This window comes from Cucurbita moschata, unplaced genomic scaffold, assembly GCF_002738365.1.
Source record: "Cucurbita moschata cultivar Rifu unplaced genomic scaffold, Cmos_1.0 Cmo_Scf00004, whole genome shotgun sequence".
NCBI classification, from domain to species: Eukaryota; Viridiplantae; Streptophyta; class Magnoliopsida; order Cucurbitales; family Cucurbitaceae; genus Cucurbita; species Cucurbita moschata.
The window spans coordinates 5,634,923-5,651,951 of record NW_019268520.1 but is presented as its reverse complement, the minus strand read 5'-3'; the positions used below and the strand labels follow the sequence as shown (position 1 = coordinate 5,651,951).

Sequence of the window (17,029 nt, the reverse complement as noted above, 5' to 3'; positions counted from 1 at the left end):
GCTGGTCTATAGGTATGCTACTAACTAAATGCACTTTACTTCCATTCAATGGGGATTGGTTTCAACATTCAAATTCCAAGTTTTACGGTTGAGGGGCTTTGAATTTTATTTTTTTTATTTTATTTTATGCAACTCGACATATTTAGCTGATTTTTTGGGTGTTTGTAGTAAGCATGTTAGTGAAGGACAAACCATAACATCTCAAGCTCACTGCGAGTAGATATTGTCATTTCTCAGACTTCTCCATAAGCTGGAGAGAGTTTTCCACACCTCTTGTTGTAAGAAATGTTTCGTTCTCATCTCTAATTGACGCGGGATCTCATACAAACATACTGAAATGACTCGTATTTAAAAAAAAATTTAGAAATAATGTGAGTGAAGATAAATAAACACATGGATAACATGGTCTTGTCATAGAGGATACATGGAAATGTTGAGACCGCAGCGGCCAAATTAGGTAAACAATTCGATGTTAGGTGGTCATTTTTAAAACGCCTCAAAAAGAAAAAAAAACAATGATAAAAGATAAAAGTAGATACGTCTTTAATAATATTTAGGGTTTTAGAGCCAAAAAAACAAAAAGAAAACATAGCGGCATAGGAAGTGAATAGGAGAGGTAGGAGTTGACATTATTGATTTCATGAGAGCATTGGTAACGACCTATCATGAGAGCATTGGGCTCACATTTAGTGAATATATTCATTTCATGCACTAATTGGATGTGCATTATAATTAATATTGTGATTTCTTATTTAATTTTAGGGGTAGCGATAATAGATAATAGAGAAACACCCATATTTATTATTCTACACTCCCAACTTAATTCCCCCTAATATTAACAATATGGGTCTAATTTTATGCAAATTTCCTTTTAATCCTTTCCCTAAATTGAACCAATTCAATTTATGGGTTAAAGTCAAATAAATATTATTGTATGAACACCAAACAAGCTTTGTATTTCAATATTATTTTCTCCATTCTCACTTCATAACTTATGTTTTCATTTTATATATATTTGTGATTAAATTACTCTTATTGTTTCCCTTCAAATAGTTTATGATGCGAATTAAAGAATATGGTGTTGAAAAAGTTGACTTCAAGATAGCATAAGACAGAGGAAATTAATTATCATTATTGAGAGATCCAGAAAATGAGGGTCAACTTTTGTATAGAGAGGATTATTAAAATAGGATTCTAAGAGATATATACCTCTATTTGTGTGACACCCTTTAACCTCCTTAACAAATATATACCTCTGTTTGTCTCGTTTCATTTCTTTAGCTTTAGTTCGACGAATTCGGTCCATTAACCTAATTGAGTTGACATCTTGCTCGAATGAAGATTACTAGCAATAGAGTGAATCTGTGTATTTCTTTTATTGAATGGATCCTAATTTTATTGAATAAAAATAGCTTCGAATTATTATTAAATATAATCTTAAACAAAATTAAAATTAAAAAATTGCATTTTATTTATTATTAGTATTATTTCAAATTTGGAGGCCGTATTTAATAATTTTTTTTGGCATGTGCAATTAACTCAACGGATCCTCACATTAAAACGTGGAAGGTCAATATCGGGAGTATTGACTAACTAAAGGGAGGAGACGGGTAATAAAATTAAATACAAACATAAATAGTTTTTTTAATTAATTAATTATAATTATCGACTTAAGCTGAATTTAAATTAATTTATAAATATAGGTTTAGATTTCCCTTAGCAAATAAAAAAAAAAATTAAACCCTAATATTTGACTTGGAATAGAAAATATTAGCTTATTTATTAACCATTATTACAAGTTCATATTTTCGTCTTTCATAAAATAATATGTATATTTTTCATACGTCTAAATAACTAAAAAAATATAATTAGATTAAAATGTATATATAATAACGAAAATGATAATGGGTCCATTTTGTTTCCATGTTTATCACAAAACGTGAATAATTAAATATGTGGCAGTTGTCATTCTTTCATTAAGTCGCAACAGACATTAATTAAGCTGTTTAATTCTATTTATTATTGCAGTTCGATCCAATTTATTTACATCCCCCAAAATTATCCCTTTTTTTACTTTTTTATTTTTTATTTTTTAAATCCATTTCTTTTTTAGGTATACCTATTTAATGAGGAAGAATACTTCTTTTTACTCTCTGCATTTTAAAAGTTTACTACTTTTACCTCCAAATTATTACTAATTTAATTACCATTACTTTGAATTAATAAAATTAATTCAGGTAAAAAAATTGAAAATGTAAATGTTGAAACTTGAACAAAAACAAAATTAAAAAACGTAGAGCAAATCCCTTATACTTTAGAGGATAATTGACGTGAATTATCTACTAAAAATGTGTTATCACGTTCATTGTAATCATGCTCTATGATTTACATCATAGTCGAATGGATTGTAGACGTAAATTAAAAAAATTACATTATATGAGAAAATGATATATAAAGAAAGTCCATTATTTGCAAAAGAATATAGTTTCCAAGTCCTTGCCACAATTGTTCGTGATGAAAAAAGGTATGCACTCGCCTCAAAAAGCATGCATCCATCTCAAGCTCGAAAGTTCAGGTACCATCTAAATATATATATATAGCGTGAATTGGTTTTCAAACGTCCATGTATTATAAGAGTCTAACGGTTCAGCATGGCTCATTTGAACATACCTCAATTATTAATTAGGTTCATTCGAGTTTATTATTTACTTCTTACTTCGATGCATATACGAACACGGTCAATCTAGACGGTTCATTATTAAAATAGTTGACATTTTTATAAAAGTTCATTTATAGTAGTAGATCGATCAGATATGTTTTTCATGTCTAAGTTACGTAGAGAATCTCAATTATGTCGGAAAAAATTAAGAGGATTTATTATTTTTAATGAATAATGAACAAAATATTGAGTTAATTTAAAAAAAAAAATTGAAGATGAGAAGGAGGGGGAAATAAATAAATTGTTATTTTTAAAAAATTAAAAGGTAAAAAGAAAAAAAAAAGGATCGTGCAATCCATTTAATCTGAGGTGGCGTGTGCCATTTAATTGGGGAGTAAAAGAAAATGGGTTGGTTATTATTTTAATAATAAAAATGTCATTTAAGTTTGGCGGAACATTGGCAGCTAATTCTTGGAGTTTAATAAAAATAAATAAATGGGCGTCGGCAAACTTTGATTTCTGCAGCCAAAAATTACAATAAACACCGACTCTTGATGTAATCAATGAAACCCAAGGACTCTTTGGCTTTTCTTTTATAAATAAATCCACTAATTACTTTCCTCCTTTTTTCTTCCCTTTTTTTTATTTTTATTTAATTTAATTTCCCACATTAATTCATTTTCCTGCCCCCCTTAATTTACACTCTCTGCCACCCATTTCCACAAAATTCATTTCTCTCTCTCTAAATTAATGAAAGAAATAATAATAATAATAATACCCATTTCTCTCTCTTCTTCCTTCTTCTTCCTCTGCCTCCCACTTTCCCACCCTCCCTTTTCTTATATAAATCATTCCCCGGTGTCCTATGTTTGCCACAAACTCGCTCACATTTTCTCACCCTCCTCCGCCGCCATCGCCGCCGTCTGCTTTCCAGCACTAAAAGGTATATCCATATTACAACGTTTCAAGTTCTTTTTTTTTTTTTTTTTTTTTCTGGAAGAGCTCTGAATTGGGTTTAAAGCTCTGTTTTTGTTTTCTTTTGAAATAGTGAGGAAGCGGCATGTTCTTTTTCCTTCCGTTTGTCTCATGTAAAATTGCTACAAATTGGGTGTTTCATAGCTTGAAAATGAAGTGTTAAATCACTAATTAACTAAAAAGCGTAAGTTAGTGTTAATTATTGATATAATTAAGCATTAACTTGTAAAAGTACAAGTGGTTTTTCGATAGCATGTTATTGGTTTAGCAAAAATAAGTGGAGGTTCATAATTAAGACGCCGTGTTTTTAATTTGATAAATTTGTGTTTTTTTTTCTCGATTGTAACAGAGACTAGAAGAGGAGAAAATGAGCAGAAGAAGCAGTGGAAGTGTTCCAAAGCTTGAGTTGAAATTGAACCTGTCGCCGCCGCGGCAACATCCTTTGGGGTCATCGCCGAGCCGATCAGCGACGTTGTCGCCCACATCGCCACCGAGCTCTTGCGTGTCGTTGGAACTAAACCAGGACGACAGCAGTGCCGCTCTCCGATACTCCAGCAGTCCAGAAGCGACATCGATGGTGCTGGTCGGCTGCCCTCGGTGCCTGATGTACGTGATGCTGTCGGAGAATGAACCCAAATGCCCAAAATGCAAAAGCTCTGTTTTGCTTGATTTCCTCCATGACGGCGCCGCTTCAGGTCCTCCGTCAACGGCGGCCGCCAGAAAGCTCTAAAGAAAATCACCCAAATCTAAACTGTCTTCAACTTCCATTTGGGTGTTAAATGTTCTTTTTTATAATTATTTTAGATGTGGAATTGAAAAGAAAATGGCGTAGCTTTTGTTGAGAAAAAAGTGTAAGAGAGGCCAAAATAGAGTTGAGAAGCTGAATTAATATTAATTTTATTTAGATATTGAAAGAGCACCAAATTCTCTCTTTTTTTTATTTGGTCTCAGCTCCCTTCGTTTTGTCTTCTGCAGAACAACACATCGTTAAACCATAATTAAACTCGTACTTGTAAGCACTACTGTTCTATGTAATCAAATATAAATTAATTTTGTTTTTTTGAAAGGCCTTAAATTCATTTATATATATATATACACATAAGGGGGTGAAAGAAAGTTGGGAGCATACTAAAAATAAGTAACAAAATTAAATAGAATTAAGTGCAAAGGGACCCATCTTCTGAATGAATATTGCTTGAATTTATTTCAATCTTCCAAATAAAGAAGGATTTAGTACAAAGATTAAAAACCCTAAAGTGTAGATTAGAAAGGCATATAAATGCAAGGAGTAATGGATGGAAGGCAGTTGAGGACAATTGAGATAAATACCAATTAATTAATTCCTTTTTTTTAATTAATTACTGAAACTGCATTGATTTTGCATTTTATTTGTGTATTAATAAACTTATGCTAAAATAATACATGAATTAATTGGACATGCAATCATTCTAGCTTCTATTTATATGCTATATTTAGGTCAACTCTATTTGGTTTCCAACTACTTTTTCTGCTTAATCCAACTTCTTATTTATTATCCTATTTAATATACTTTTAAATTCTATTTAATACTTTGAGACCGTGAAGCTGATGATATTAATGGGTCAAATATCTACTAGTGGTAGGCTTGGACTGTTATCAATAGTTCAAAATTAGACTCTTAAAAAACATTCCTTATTTATTATTATTGAAAATAAATATTGAATATTAAAGAAACAAATAGAAAGAATAAATATACTAAATAGATTGTCATCTTTTAAATAATTTGCAATTTAATATCGAAAAAAAAAGCTTAAAATTGTTCAATTTTTATATTAAATAATTGGGAATTTGGAAAATTACCAAAAATATTAGGGACCAATTCACACAATTTTCTAGTAAAGGCCCAATGGATTGGAACACGACGGGCTTAGTTTTTTAGAATATGGAGGCCCAGTTGTCGAAGGTTCCTAAAGATTGAGGCCCATTTATTTTTCTAAGGCCCATTCAATATATACAGTCATTTATTCCGAAATAATAATTGATTTTCTTTGCCCCCTTTTCCTAACCTATCGATTCCACAAGCCTTCCAGTTTTCCTCTTTATTCCCCTCGTTCCGTCCATTTATCTTCTTAGATTCTTCTTCTTTTTCAAGTGTTCCATTTCCTTCACTCTTCGATCAGATCCTTGCTACCTGATCGTAGTTAGCCATTTTTTATTCATCTATGACGCTTGGTTCAGGAGGCTCGAGTGTTGTTGGTTAGTCTTTTTAACCTGTTCGTCAAAATTTGATTGATCTCAAGCATTCTCTTTCACATCCTTCAATTTTTTTTTTTTTTTTTTTCTGATTTGACTATTTCATCGATATTTTTATTGATCGTTGATGGACTTGTGTTAATTGTTCAATATTTTAACTTTTATTTGACCCCTTTGCAAATATCCGTGCGTTGCATTCTCCGCCGTTGATGTATTTGCTTCTGTTACTCTTGTTTTTCTGTGTGTTCTATGAGATTCGGTTTGCTCTGCAATCTAAATGCTATACTTGATTTTGTAGGTCAAACTAGTTTTGGTGTGAAATAATGTTGGACCTTCGTGATTGAACTCGTCTTTACTTTATTGTGAATGCTCTCTGTGGCTTATTTTGGATAGATGTCGGGGGAGGGTTTGGCTACTGGCTATTGTTTATGTGTATTTTGTGAACTAGAAACCCTGACATGTTCCAGACCGATGAATCACATTTTTTGTTGTTGTATAAATGCCTATATCTCATAGTTGTCTTAATTACATGTATTCTTAGGGCTCTTCTACATCATCTCGTATTTTGGCTACGTTTTAAATTCAATTTGTAATCACGAATTCAAGGTTAATTGATTTCTTTAATTATCTCAAACATCTAAACGAGGAGAAAAATGGTCTGCTTTCGACTGTTCCAGATTTTTCGTTACATACATAACGTACTTTAGAAGACTTTTTGAAGCTTAGGATGGAGACTTGCTTTGGACGAGGCTCAATTGAACTCTGTAAACAAAAACGTAAAGAATGAGTAGAACTTGTCTGTGATAATAAGAACGGTGTTGAATGACATTTTAGAATCTTTCTTTAATTAAGTAAAGATTGGATATATGAGTTTTTAAATTTTTAATAATGATGATAATAGTTATTCTTAGTACTACTGGTTAATGCAATTTGATGGTTTTTATCAATGCTTTTGTATTTCGATTGAGGATAATCCCTCAAACTACTTCGAGGCTTGTGCCTCACCTCTTTAGACGAAAATATCTCGATGCTGTTTTTTACTTTTATAACATTGTTTGGATGTCACTTAAACCTCGGACATGAAAAAAATCAACTCAAGCACTTTTTCCTCCAAGTTTGACTGAACAATAGACTTTGCAAATGATTGAACGGGCTCCTATGCTAGTTAAGCTTTCACTGAAAATTGTGCATTTTTCTTAAAATCAAAGTAGTTAATTTACAAATGTAGACTGTAATTTATATAACATGAGTAGGATGTGGTTGGGGGATTATCCTGCCAGCTTTTTTATCCCTTAGCCTCATTAAATAATTTGGAAAATGATGTTTTCATTGGTTTCCTTCGCTGTCTCCCAGTCACCTTCAGTGAGAGCCAATACGCATTGAGCCTTCATCGCTTGAGTGATCAAGGGGTGCACACAATAAGTCGCACATTTTGAGTTGAAATTTGGCACCCGGAAATGTTGAGTTCATGGCAACCAATGTGAATGCTCTACTTAAGAGACTTTGGCAGTCGGCCCTCGTTTTCCCTCTTTGATAGCAAACAAGTCAAAAGACTTCTACCCTAGAATGCTAGATATTGTATTATTCCTAGTATATTTACTGGCATATTTTGACCATATATTAGCTCACCATGGCTCATCCACATTGAAATGTGTTTGAGTCAAAAGTTGGTCAAATGAAGGACTAGTAGTTAAAAAATCCAACATATGATTAATATGATAGAACTAACTCAAAGAAACATGCAGTTCTTGAGAAAATCACTGAGATGTTCAAAATTTGGCTGACCGTATAGATTAAATGATAAAATCGGAAGAACTTCATGATGTGAAGTTATACTTGTGCTAGACTGCTACCCAAGATTGACATAAGCATGAAAGTGGAAAACGGAACCATCTGGGAAGATGAATACTTGTCCTGCACTAATAATTATGAGGTGTGGGAATGTGCGATGGTACAACAAGGGGTGGTTGAAATCAAATTGGAACTCGCCAAACCTAAATTTGAGCGGTAAGTAGTCAAGATTCAAGGGTCTAAGACTAAGACTAAGGTGTCTGAAGGGAGTTGGACCTTGGTGGAAGCTATAGATGTAACCCGGTGCTTATGATGTATGGTTGGAGTTTGAACATTTATGTAATTTAGTACTCGATTTTTTGAGTTTCCAGCCATGTCTAGGATTTTCCAGATTGTTACTATCAATCTCAGATTCTTGTCAAGGTAGGTCAGTGCTAAATTGCAAAACAATTTTGATGTTCGCTGTGTTCCAAGATAGACACGACCCAGGTGGTGTTGGATTTTCACATATTATGATTGATTTGCTAAATCCTCCTCGTGCTTATGTGGTACTCATTTGGAGCCCCCGTACAGAATTGTTTGATGGAAGTTGGAAAGATCCCTTTTTTTTTGTTACACCATGGAGTAAGCTACTTAAAGAGCAATTGCATCCTTAAAATTTGTGGCTTATTTTGTTGGGGTGTTAATTTTTGGCATATGCTGAAATAAATGGCAATAGTTTGGTTGAATGAGGGCAGTTAAATGGGAATATTAGCATACTCTTTGCTAGGTCATGGTGATTTCTAGGGAGGCAAGTAATATTAACTGTTATATGTTGGCATCTGGGTGTAGTCGATATATGGAATAGTTTAAGTTTATCCGCATGATTTGAGAGATTCGCTCATAGGAAGTGGTTATAAAAATAAATGGAGAGGAAGCCAGATGGGCAGTGCTGATAATGAGTTCTCCAAATAGCTTGGAATTGGGAGAATAAGAGGAAAATTCTCAAATTTCATCCTTCTTTTTTTTCTATCTTTCCTTCATTCTAGTACGAATATCAATTTGGTTCATCAATGTGATGGCATATGAAGCTTTTGATACAGAAGCACCATAATGAACATAAGAGAAATGTCTGACAGGACATTCTTGAATAATTTAGTACAATTATCAATATGATTATACTTCTCTCTGAATAAATTGAATTGGTGTGGAGTGATTGTAAACCAGTCGGTTGGGTCCACTATTTTTCTATGTTGCTCTTTGTGAGGGCAAGTCGATTAAATAATTTGTGCATTGCAGATTGTAAAGTTGTGTGATGTAGATGTCTCGCCATTGTCAAAACTTAAGCATCTTCTAAAGTGTTTGCTTTCTATCACAGTTCCTAGGAACTTCCGGCTGCTGGAGGAACTTGAACGTGGAGAAAAGGGCATTGGTGATGGTACTGTGAGCTATGGAATGGATGATGGAGATGACATTTATATGCGTTCATGGACTGGCACCATTATTGGTCCACACAATGTAATGGCTTCTGCCCTTCTTTTCAGGAATTTTAGTTCATTGCCTTGCTCGTGAAGAAAATTTGAAAATTTATAATTCGTACTTACCACCAAATATATATATAATTCATCAAATATTATTCATTGCTATAGGCACTATTCCTGCTCTTTTCCAATTGTAATTAGCTAACATGTCTTCTTGAATTTTGGAGGAAGTTCTTTTTTTTTTTTTTTTTTTTTCAAAGCTTTGTATCAACAACATGAGGGGGCAGAGTCTGTAAATGGTTGGTATGATAAATGCTCTCAGGAGTTTTAAGCAGAAAATTGGCGGTCTACCTTATTTTATAATTGCTATTTTATGGCGATACGTATGGTGCAGTAAAAATTCATCATGCTTCTTTTTTTCTTGCAGACGGTACATGAAGGTAGAATTTATCAGTTGAAGCTTTTCTGTGATAAAGATTACCCTGATAAGCCACCAAGTGTTCGTTTTCATTCAAGAGTCAACATGACATGCGTGAACCATGAAACTGGAGTGGTATCTTTGTTTTTATTCACATGGTTGACAATATGAATCTCTCGGTATTTTTTTTATTGAACTAAAAGTTGATATTTGAAAGAAAGACCAAAAGATAAGTGTAATATGAATATATAAATTGTACATTAAACTTGTGTTTTCAGAATTTTAGCTCCAATAGCAGCAAGTACTCCAACTGTTATATTTTGTTTACCTAGATTTTATTAACTGATCTTCATGTTCTTTCTCTACGGTGCTAATTTTGTTTTGTTACCCAATGATTGATTTCCAACAGGTTGAGTCAAAAAAATTTGGACTTCTTGCAAATTGGCAGCGAGAGTACTCCATGGAGGATATACTGACGCAGCTGAAAAAGGAAATGACAGCCCCGCATAACCGAAAGCTGGTCCAACCTCCAGAAGGCACCTACTTCTAGTTCCAAGATCATGAACACATGATCATATGGTGTGCTATATGCAAATATAGTTTGCAGTGCTGTGTAATCCTGTGGAAGTTGAGCACATTCCAGGAAAGAACCAAAATCTTGATGATGATTTGCATTGCTTCATCGTTGATCAATAGTCTTTTCCTTGTCCAATCTGTTAAAGGGATGGTCTTTTAATGATGGAAAATGTGTCGATACAAATTTACCCAATAGTATTATCTAATTTGAGCGTTGGTTGTTTTCTGCATTACCCTCTCTCTCTCTCTCTCTCTCTCTCTCTCAGCAGATTTGAAGAACATTTGTTGAAGGCTTCGCATGATAGATGGTTTCCATCGACTAACCAATCTACTGTAAATGGAGTTAATGTTCTTCTTCAATCTGAAAGTTAGGCCTGGAAGTAACATATTTTAGGCTAACAGGGACGTCTCTTGTGGCGATGAGAAGTGTGGCCTTGATTCTTACAGCCAATCAATTTGGAATGTAAAATCCAACGTCCACATTCCATAGCCTTTCAAGGAACAGTTCTGGGTGTTGGTATGGTTTCAACTTTACATCTATGATTTTCTCTTTTGATTCATGAAAATGCCTTGTTTAATGCTCTACAAGAATCTGACTATATTCCTGTCAAATCTAAATACTCTCATTGGGTTCGTGTGCAATAAATTTCGTATATCCATTGCTTAACATTTTAACTAGGGTGTATCATATGATAACTATTCTCTTGCCAGCCTATTATCTCTGGCCATGGACTGTAGGAGATGCTGACTTGAATGAAATGTTTTTGTGTTCATCCCGTTAAACTTTAAGGTGTTTTATTTACTTTAGAAGTAGAAGGAAATATGTTTATGTCAGAAGTTTCGACTTCGACCCAACATGAATCTTGACAGGGTGGCACCATGGTCCTTTACTTATTACTGAAAAGATAGCATTTTCAGTGTCTTCTTTTCTTCCATTGTGTGCATAAGATGAGGAGAAATTTGCAACACATAAACGCCCAAAGGCAATAGCATATATGACTAGAAGCTTTTAAGCTACATGTTAAGTTATCATGTCAATCAGAAGAGATTCCAAAGAATAGTGGCATTGGACCGTAGAATACTGCAAACTGATGCAGAGTAGGCACCCCACCAAGCTGTAATTTGTTTTCTACCCATATGGTTTCAAATGCATACTGAATCTTCTTATTAAAGATTTTCTTATACAAGTTTTTTGAATGATTTATTAGTATGATAAGGAAATATACACCATATTTTGTTCATATGGTGTAGTCTGGACCACCATTAAGGTTGGCCAGAGGTATGGCCATGGTCCCCCAAAATTCAATTATGGGTTCAATGCAAGTTGGCAACAGAAACCCATTTGCTTGAGGCATCAAAACGTTCCCTTTTTATATGCACTTGGTTTGTGAATGTTTGGACATACTGGAAAACAGGGACATTTTCATGCATTACAATTAGGGGTGTGGACTGTGTTTAGTAGAGGACACGAGCCTAGGATTTACCAAAATTTGCATAAATACTATGAATTTCGTCATGAAAATGTTTGAGTATTTGATGGGTGTTGTCAAATGCATCAAATCAAATAATTGATAATGTGGACAAGACTGTCAGTTGTTGTATCAATTCTGTTTTTAATTATTTGTAGTTGTAAGAACTTTTAGTTCATCATGATTTTACAGCTTCAAATATTTGAATGCCGTTTTTCCCCTTTCTAATTATCGTCTACCACATCGGAAAATTTTCGATAATTGATCATCTTTTTATTAACTTTTTGTTTTCTGAGAACTGAATTTTCTTCCTTATATGATAGCTGCTTTCTCGTGTAAAACAGAGTCCCCACTTAGAGGACCATTGACCAAAAATGGAGGCTATAATATAAAGAGTATTACATTATTAAAAAGGCTACACAACAACTTCGTTTCACGAGAGTAGGGATCAAATTGCCCGCTTCATTTTGACCTAGTTTTTCCCCATGGGACATTTAAGTCGGTCTTTTTCCCCCTATTTTCATACTATACACCGGTAGACTATTTCGAGAATTGAACAAAAAATGAAAAAGAAAATTGATTTGGAGATTATTTTTTGATGTGACGGGACAATTTTCAAGACTTTTGACTTGTAAGAATTAATATCAACACAATTCATTCAAGTGAGTGGAATAGTATGATTCTAAAATTCAATTAAGTAAACAATCCGTCAAAAGCAATCAAAATGTTCGCTAGTATATAAGACAAAAAGATTGACATATGGTCATATTAACATATCTCTTTCCATTCAACTCTCAAAATTAAATCTAATCGAAACATACAATTAATAACGTCTTAGCAAAAACTATAAAATGGTACACAAAATATGAACTCGACTCAAATGAGAAGTCATATAAGAAAGAGAATAAAAAAATGTCACTTAGAAAAAAGTCAAAATTCATAGGGCTTAAGTTTGGGAGGGAGAGAGTCGTGACATTCTATGTTCAACATACGTGTAAGGTGAGAAATTTAAACTCCTAATCTTCGATCGAGTGTCTATAGATAACCCAGTTGAGCTATGATCGTGACTTAGCGTGGTATCACACATTTTTGTAGAAATGAGAGTGATGGGGGGGGGGGGACTTCAAATTCTGAAGACAAACCCTAATTATAAACAAAATTCAAATAATTGTCCATTACCTAACTTACTTGTCTCCAACAGTTTTTTGTGACATGTGTATGGTCGCTGCATGCGCTTATTACGATGCTTCACTCTGATTTTATATCAACAAATCCATTTACTTATGCACTATATTGTAATTAACTACCAAATCATTTTTAAACCTTCTTTATGTTTTAATTGAATTAAAATATATTAAATCAACGTGAATATAGCTCAAATGTGAATAGCAAAAATAATAATATTATGACAATTTTTTTAAATTGATTTCAAAATTTAAACACGAGCACATCTCGTTGTCACATCATTCTCTCTCAGCTCCTCTAAGCCAAAAATTTGAAAAAAAAAAAAGAAAATCCAAAAAGTTTTGAATTTATTTTGTACTTAACCTATGACATAAAATTTTCTTTTGTTATCTTTTTGTCTTTTCATAAAATTTTGTGTGCACTACGTCAAAATATTTAATGGCTTTTGTTTATTGCCAACGTTAATTGTTTGGATTTTAGCAATTTTTATTTATGTCCTTATCAAGTTATGGTTAAAAACTTTGTTTAGCTAATTAATTTAGTAATAAGCAATTAAGTTTATTAATGAAGATTTGAAATTAATACATTTTTAAAGCTAAATTACAAACTTAATTTTATAAAATTCAAATATCAATTTCTCTACATATATAGAAATATTGAAATAAAAAAATATAAACTTTGAAGTTTTTAAAATGTATTATTAGTGATATTTAATTAATATTAATAAATAATTCAGAGGTGGAATTTATTAGATTTAGTTTGTACTGATTTAAGAGAATCTTAAATAGCCCTGCTTTTATATTTCACCTTCCTCCTCCATTTCCCATCTGCCTCTTCAAAATCTCTCAGCCGCCATTAATGTCCGATTCAGAAAGCTCCCATTTTGAATCTCCAAAACAAATTTGAAAACAAACCCAAATCAGTTTCAGAGAAGATGTTAACGAAGAAGAAGAAGAAGAAGATGATGATGATGATGAAGCTCCCATCTCTCTTCAAATCCTCAGGACTCCACCACAACGACAAGTCGGCTTGGCCCTGGCCGTCATGTCGGCAGCCAAGAACCCTCTCTTTCCGGACAACCACCGCCGCCGCCGCCGCCGCCGCCGCAACAGAATCCTCGGACTCCTTTTTCACACTCTCCTCCGAGTCCTCCGGCAGTCTCTCGACGGCGTCTGAGTGCTCCGGCGGTGACCCAATTGAGAGAATGATTCGAGGCCTCAGGTCGACGGAGAGGCTCCTCTTCGAGCCCGCCGGAAAATCAAGGTCGATTTTAAAAGAGGAGAAGAAGAAGGCGGCCGTGCCGCCGCCATTGAAGGAAGGGACGACGGTGGTATCAATGGATTCCGATAATCCGTTTTGGGATTTTAGGAAATCAATGGAGGAAATGGTGGAAGCATATGGGCTGAGGGATTGGAAGAGCTTAGAGGAGCTTTTGAGTTGGTATTTGAGTGTTAATGGCAAAAACAACCATGGATTTATTCTTGGAGCTTTTCTTGATTTGCTTGTCTCTCTTGCAATGGCGGCGGCGGCGGCGGCGGCGGCTTCTTCTTCTTCTTCTTCATTCTTACCTTGTGTATCGTCATCCATGGAGATTGAGGAGATCACTTCATTAGATGAACATCATCATCATCATCATGTTTTCTTTTAATTTTCACTTTTTTTTTAAATGTTTAATCGTTTTTTTAGAATGTAAATACAAATTATTTTCTTGTGGCTTCCACCATGTGTTATAATATTAGCGGCTACAAAATTTATGTTTGAATCTCATTTTATTTTAGTTAATTTTTTAATAAATATTTAGGTACTTTTTTTTTATGCTACTTTCACTTATTTGATTTGTTAATATTGAAATAAAATTCCCAGACTAAAATAGTATAAATATTTTAAAATTCCCAGACTCAGAATGTAAGTACAAATTATTTTCTTTTTTGTTTTTTTAAATATATTTTTCGTAATTTTTTATATGGAAACATTATTTATGAAAAACACTATGTTAACATTATATTTGAAACATTATTATTAATAATTGATTGAATACGAGGTAAGGTCAAATTAGATCGAATTATTCTTCCAAAAAAATAAATGTAGTCAAATTATTATTTTTTTTCTTTTAAAGTGATTTTTTTTTTTTAATATAAAAACTGATATTTCCCTTTAACGGCATTCTGTCATTAATGCAATCTGATACCCTCAAATCTATAAAAACGACCAACTCTTCTTCATTATTAAATTTCATTTATTTTAAGGTTAGGTGGTTGATCCACTGCAACACGTCTCATGGTATAATAAAGTATGAGTGATTAATGCACCATTGGATGCCTTACACGTGGAGGATTGAAGAGGTTAAAGTTCTCAGGTGTATAGCGCTGAACAATCAGAGCCATTGATTTTTTTAAATTGGAAGGTCCTTATCAATTTCGCAGTTTCAGTAGACCCTATTTATATTATATATACTATAATTGATTTATTTTTTGTCAGATGAAATTATACTTATTTTTTAAAGGTCATTTAAAATTTTGAATTTTGAATTTTATCCTTTAAATTTTATAGCTGCACACTGCAGTGATATGTTTATAGGTTATTTTCATGTTAACACCATGTAATTAATTTAAATGAAAATGTGAAGATTAAAATTGAAAAAATAAAATTAAGATGATAAAGTTTAAAAAAAAAAAAACAAAAAATAAAAGGTCCCATGAGTAGGATAGAACAAAAATCTATAGTTTTCAATAGGACCATGCATTCAGATTTCAATTTTTTTTTTTAATTGGCTATAAATAAATAATTAATTTGAAATCAAAAATAAAATATTGATTTTTTTACTATAAAAAATGGAAAATGTAAGGTGGGTAAAAAAAAAAATCCTATCTTTTTATCCATAAATATCTTTAAATTGTTTAAAAAAAGCTTAGGAAATTTAATTATCTTATATAATTAATTAATTAATGTGGGGTTTGATGTTTAATGTTATCGAAATCCACACTTCAAAACAAAATCATTTTGATTTTGTTGTAATCATGGGTGTTAATATGATAATTAGTGAAGAACAGGAAAGACAAGGAATCCATATATATTAACATATTATTATGATTGGTTGAAGTGAAGGATTGTGACCAAACAGCGTAGAAGCCTCTCTGTGTGTGTGTCTCTGTGTTTTACATTTTCCAACTTATGTTTTGTTTTTGTGTTGCATTTAATGCCGTCAGCTCTTTCGCCCATAAAATCGAATCATTTCATCTTCCTTTATATATATTTCCCTCCAATTCCCGATTTCAAATTCACATGCATCCAATTATATAACACTTTCTAACCGCTACACACGTGTAACGCAGGAAAGAATTGTCTTTACAATTACGGGATATATTATATAACACTTTCAACATTTTGTACTTTTTCGATAGCTTCTCTTGTTCACTCAAGTTTTTGGTGTAATATCTTGTAAGCCCTTTTGAAAGAAAAGCATAAAAAAGGCACAGTGAGAAAGATAGTTTTGGAAAAGAGAAACGACATGATAAAGTTGTGATGAAGTTGTTGTCGTGGAATCAAGAAAACGAATAGGGTAGACAAAAACCCTTGCCCACGCTTGAAGCATGGAAAGAAAAGAGAGGTCCTCACTTCAAGTCATACGTCTTTTGTTCAACTTATTTCCAAACCAAAACTACTTGTTTATAAGAGAAGAGCAAGGTGGCGTAGCTTACTTTACCTATAGTTGCGGGATATACTATTACCGCTAGTAATTAAGCCTTTTTTCGTATGCTAAGCTTCATTTTCGTGTATGAAAAAACAAACATATCCAACTCTTGGTTTATAAAGGATGTTTGGTTTTATCGATGCAACTTTTTTTCAATATGTTCAATAAAATTCATTTTCACGAAACACATTACATGATAGCATAATTCTTCTTACGACACCCATAATAATAATAATAATATGTTATTGTCAACTTTGACCATAACCACAGACCATAGAAATGAATGTAAAGAGACGCTAGATGAGATGGGCTTGAAGAATACGTACTGGGCCTACACGAATGATTCCCCAACCAAGCCCATTTGATGAAACACATGGGCTGAAAAGTGTACACAAAGTGGGCCGATAAGACGTCGTACGGACAAATGTTTGAAAGATATGTTTGGTGATTTATCGTCAGACATTTGACTGACAAATGTTTGTGTATGATACCAAACGCATATAAATATGTATGTATTGAAGAAAGAAAAAGGGAAGAGGCTTAAAGAAACACAGTATTGAGGAAAGAGTGGGG

At 33.0% G+C, this 17,029-nt stretch overlaps 3 protein-coding genes across 3 annotated transcripts; all 3 read left to right on the top strand.

Annotated features, from left to right (window-relative positions):
• The first annotated feature begins 4,001 nt into the window (after nt 1-4,001).
• On the top strand, nt 4,002-4,364 carry LOC111441745. The gene has a single exon (XM_023078842.1). It carries the CDS (start codon nt 4,002-4,004, stop codon nt 4,362-4,364), a length of 363 nt encoding a protein of 120 aa, XP_022934610.1.
• A 1,293-nt stretch (nt 4,365-5,657) lies between these two features.
• On the top strand, nt 5,658-10,344 carry LOC111442285 (ubiquitin-conjugating enzyme E2 variant 1C-like). The gene is made up of 4 exons (XM_023079616.1): nt 5,658-5,869; nt 9,015-9,154; nt 9,545-9,670; nt 9,945-10,344. Exons 1-4 carry the CDS (start codon nt 5,836-5,838, stop codon nt 10,083-10,085), a joined length of 441 nt encoding a protein of 146 aa, XP_022935384.1. The 5' UTR covers nt 5,658-5,835; the 3' UTR covers nt 10,086-10,344.
• Nucleotides 10,345-13,584: 3,240 nt separating this feature from the next.
• On the top strand, nt 13,585-14,527 carry LOC111442166 (transcription repressor OFP15-like). Its single transcript, XM_023079448.1, has one exon. It carries the CDS (start codon nt 13,700-13,702, stop codon nt 14,411-14,413), a length of 714 nt encoding a protein of 237 aa, XP_022935216.1. The 5' UTR covers nt 13,585-13,699; the 3' UTR covers nt 14,414-14,527.
• Nucleotides 14,528-17,029: the final 2,502 nt, after the last annotated feature.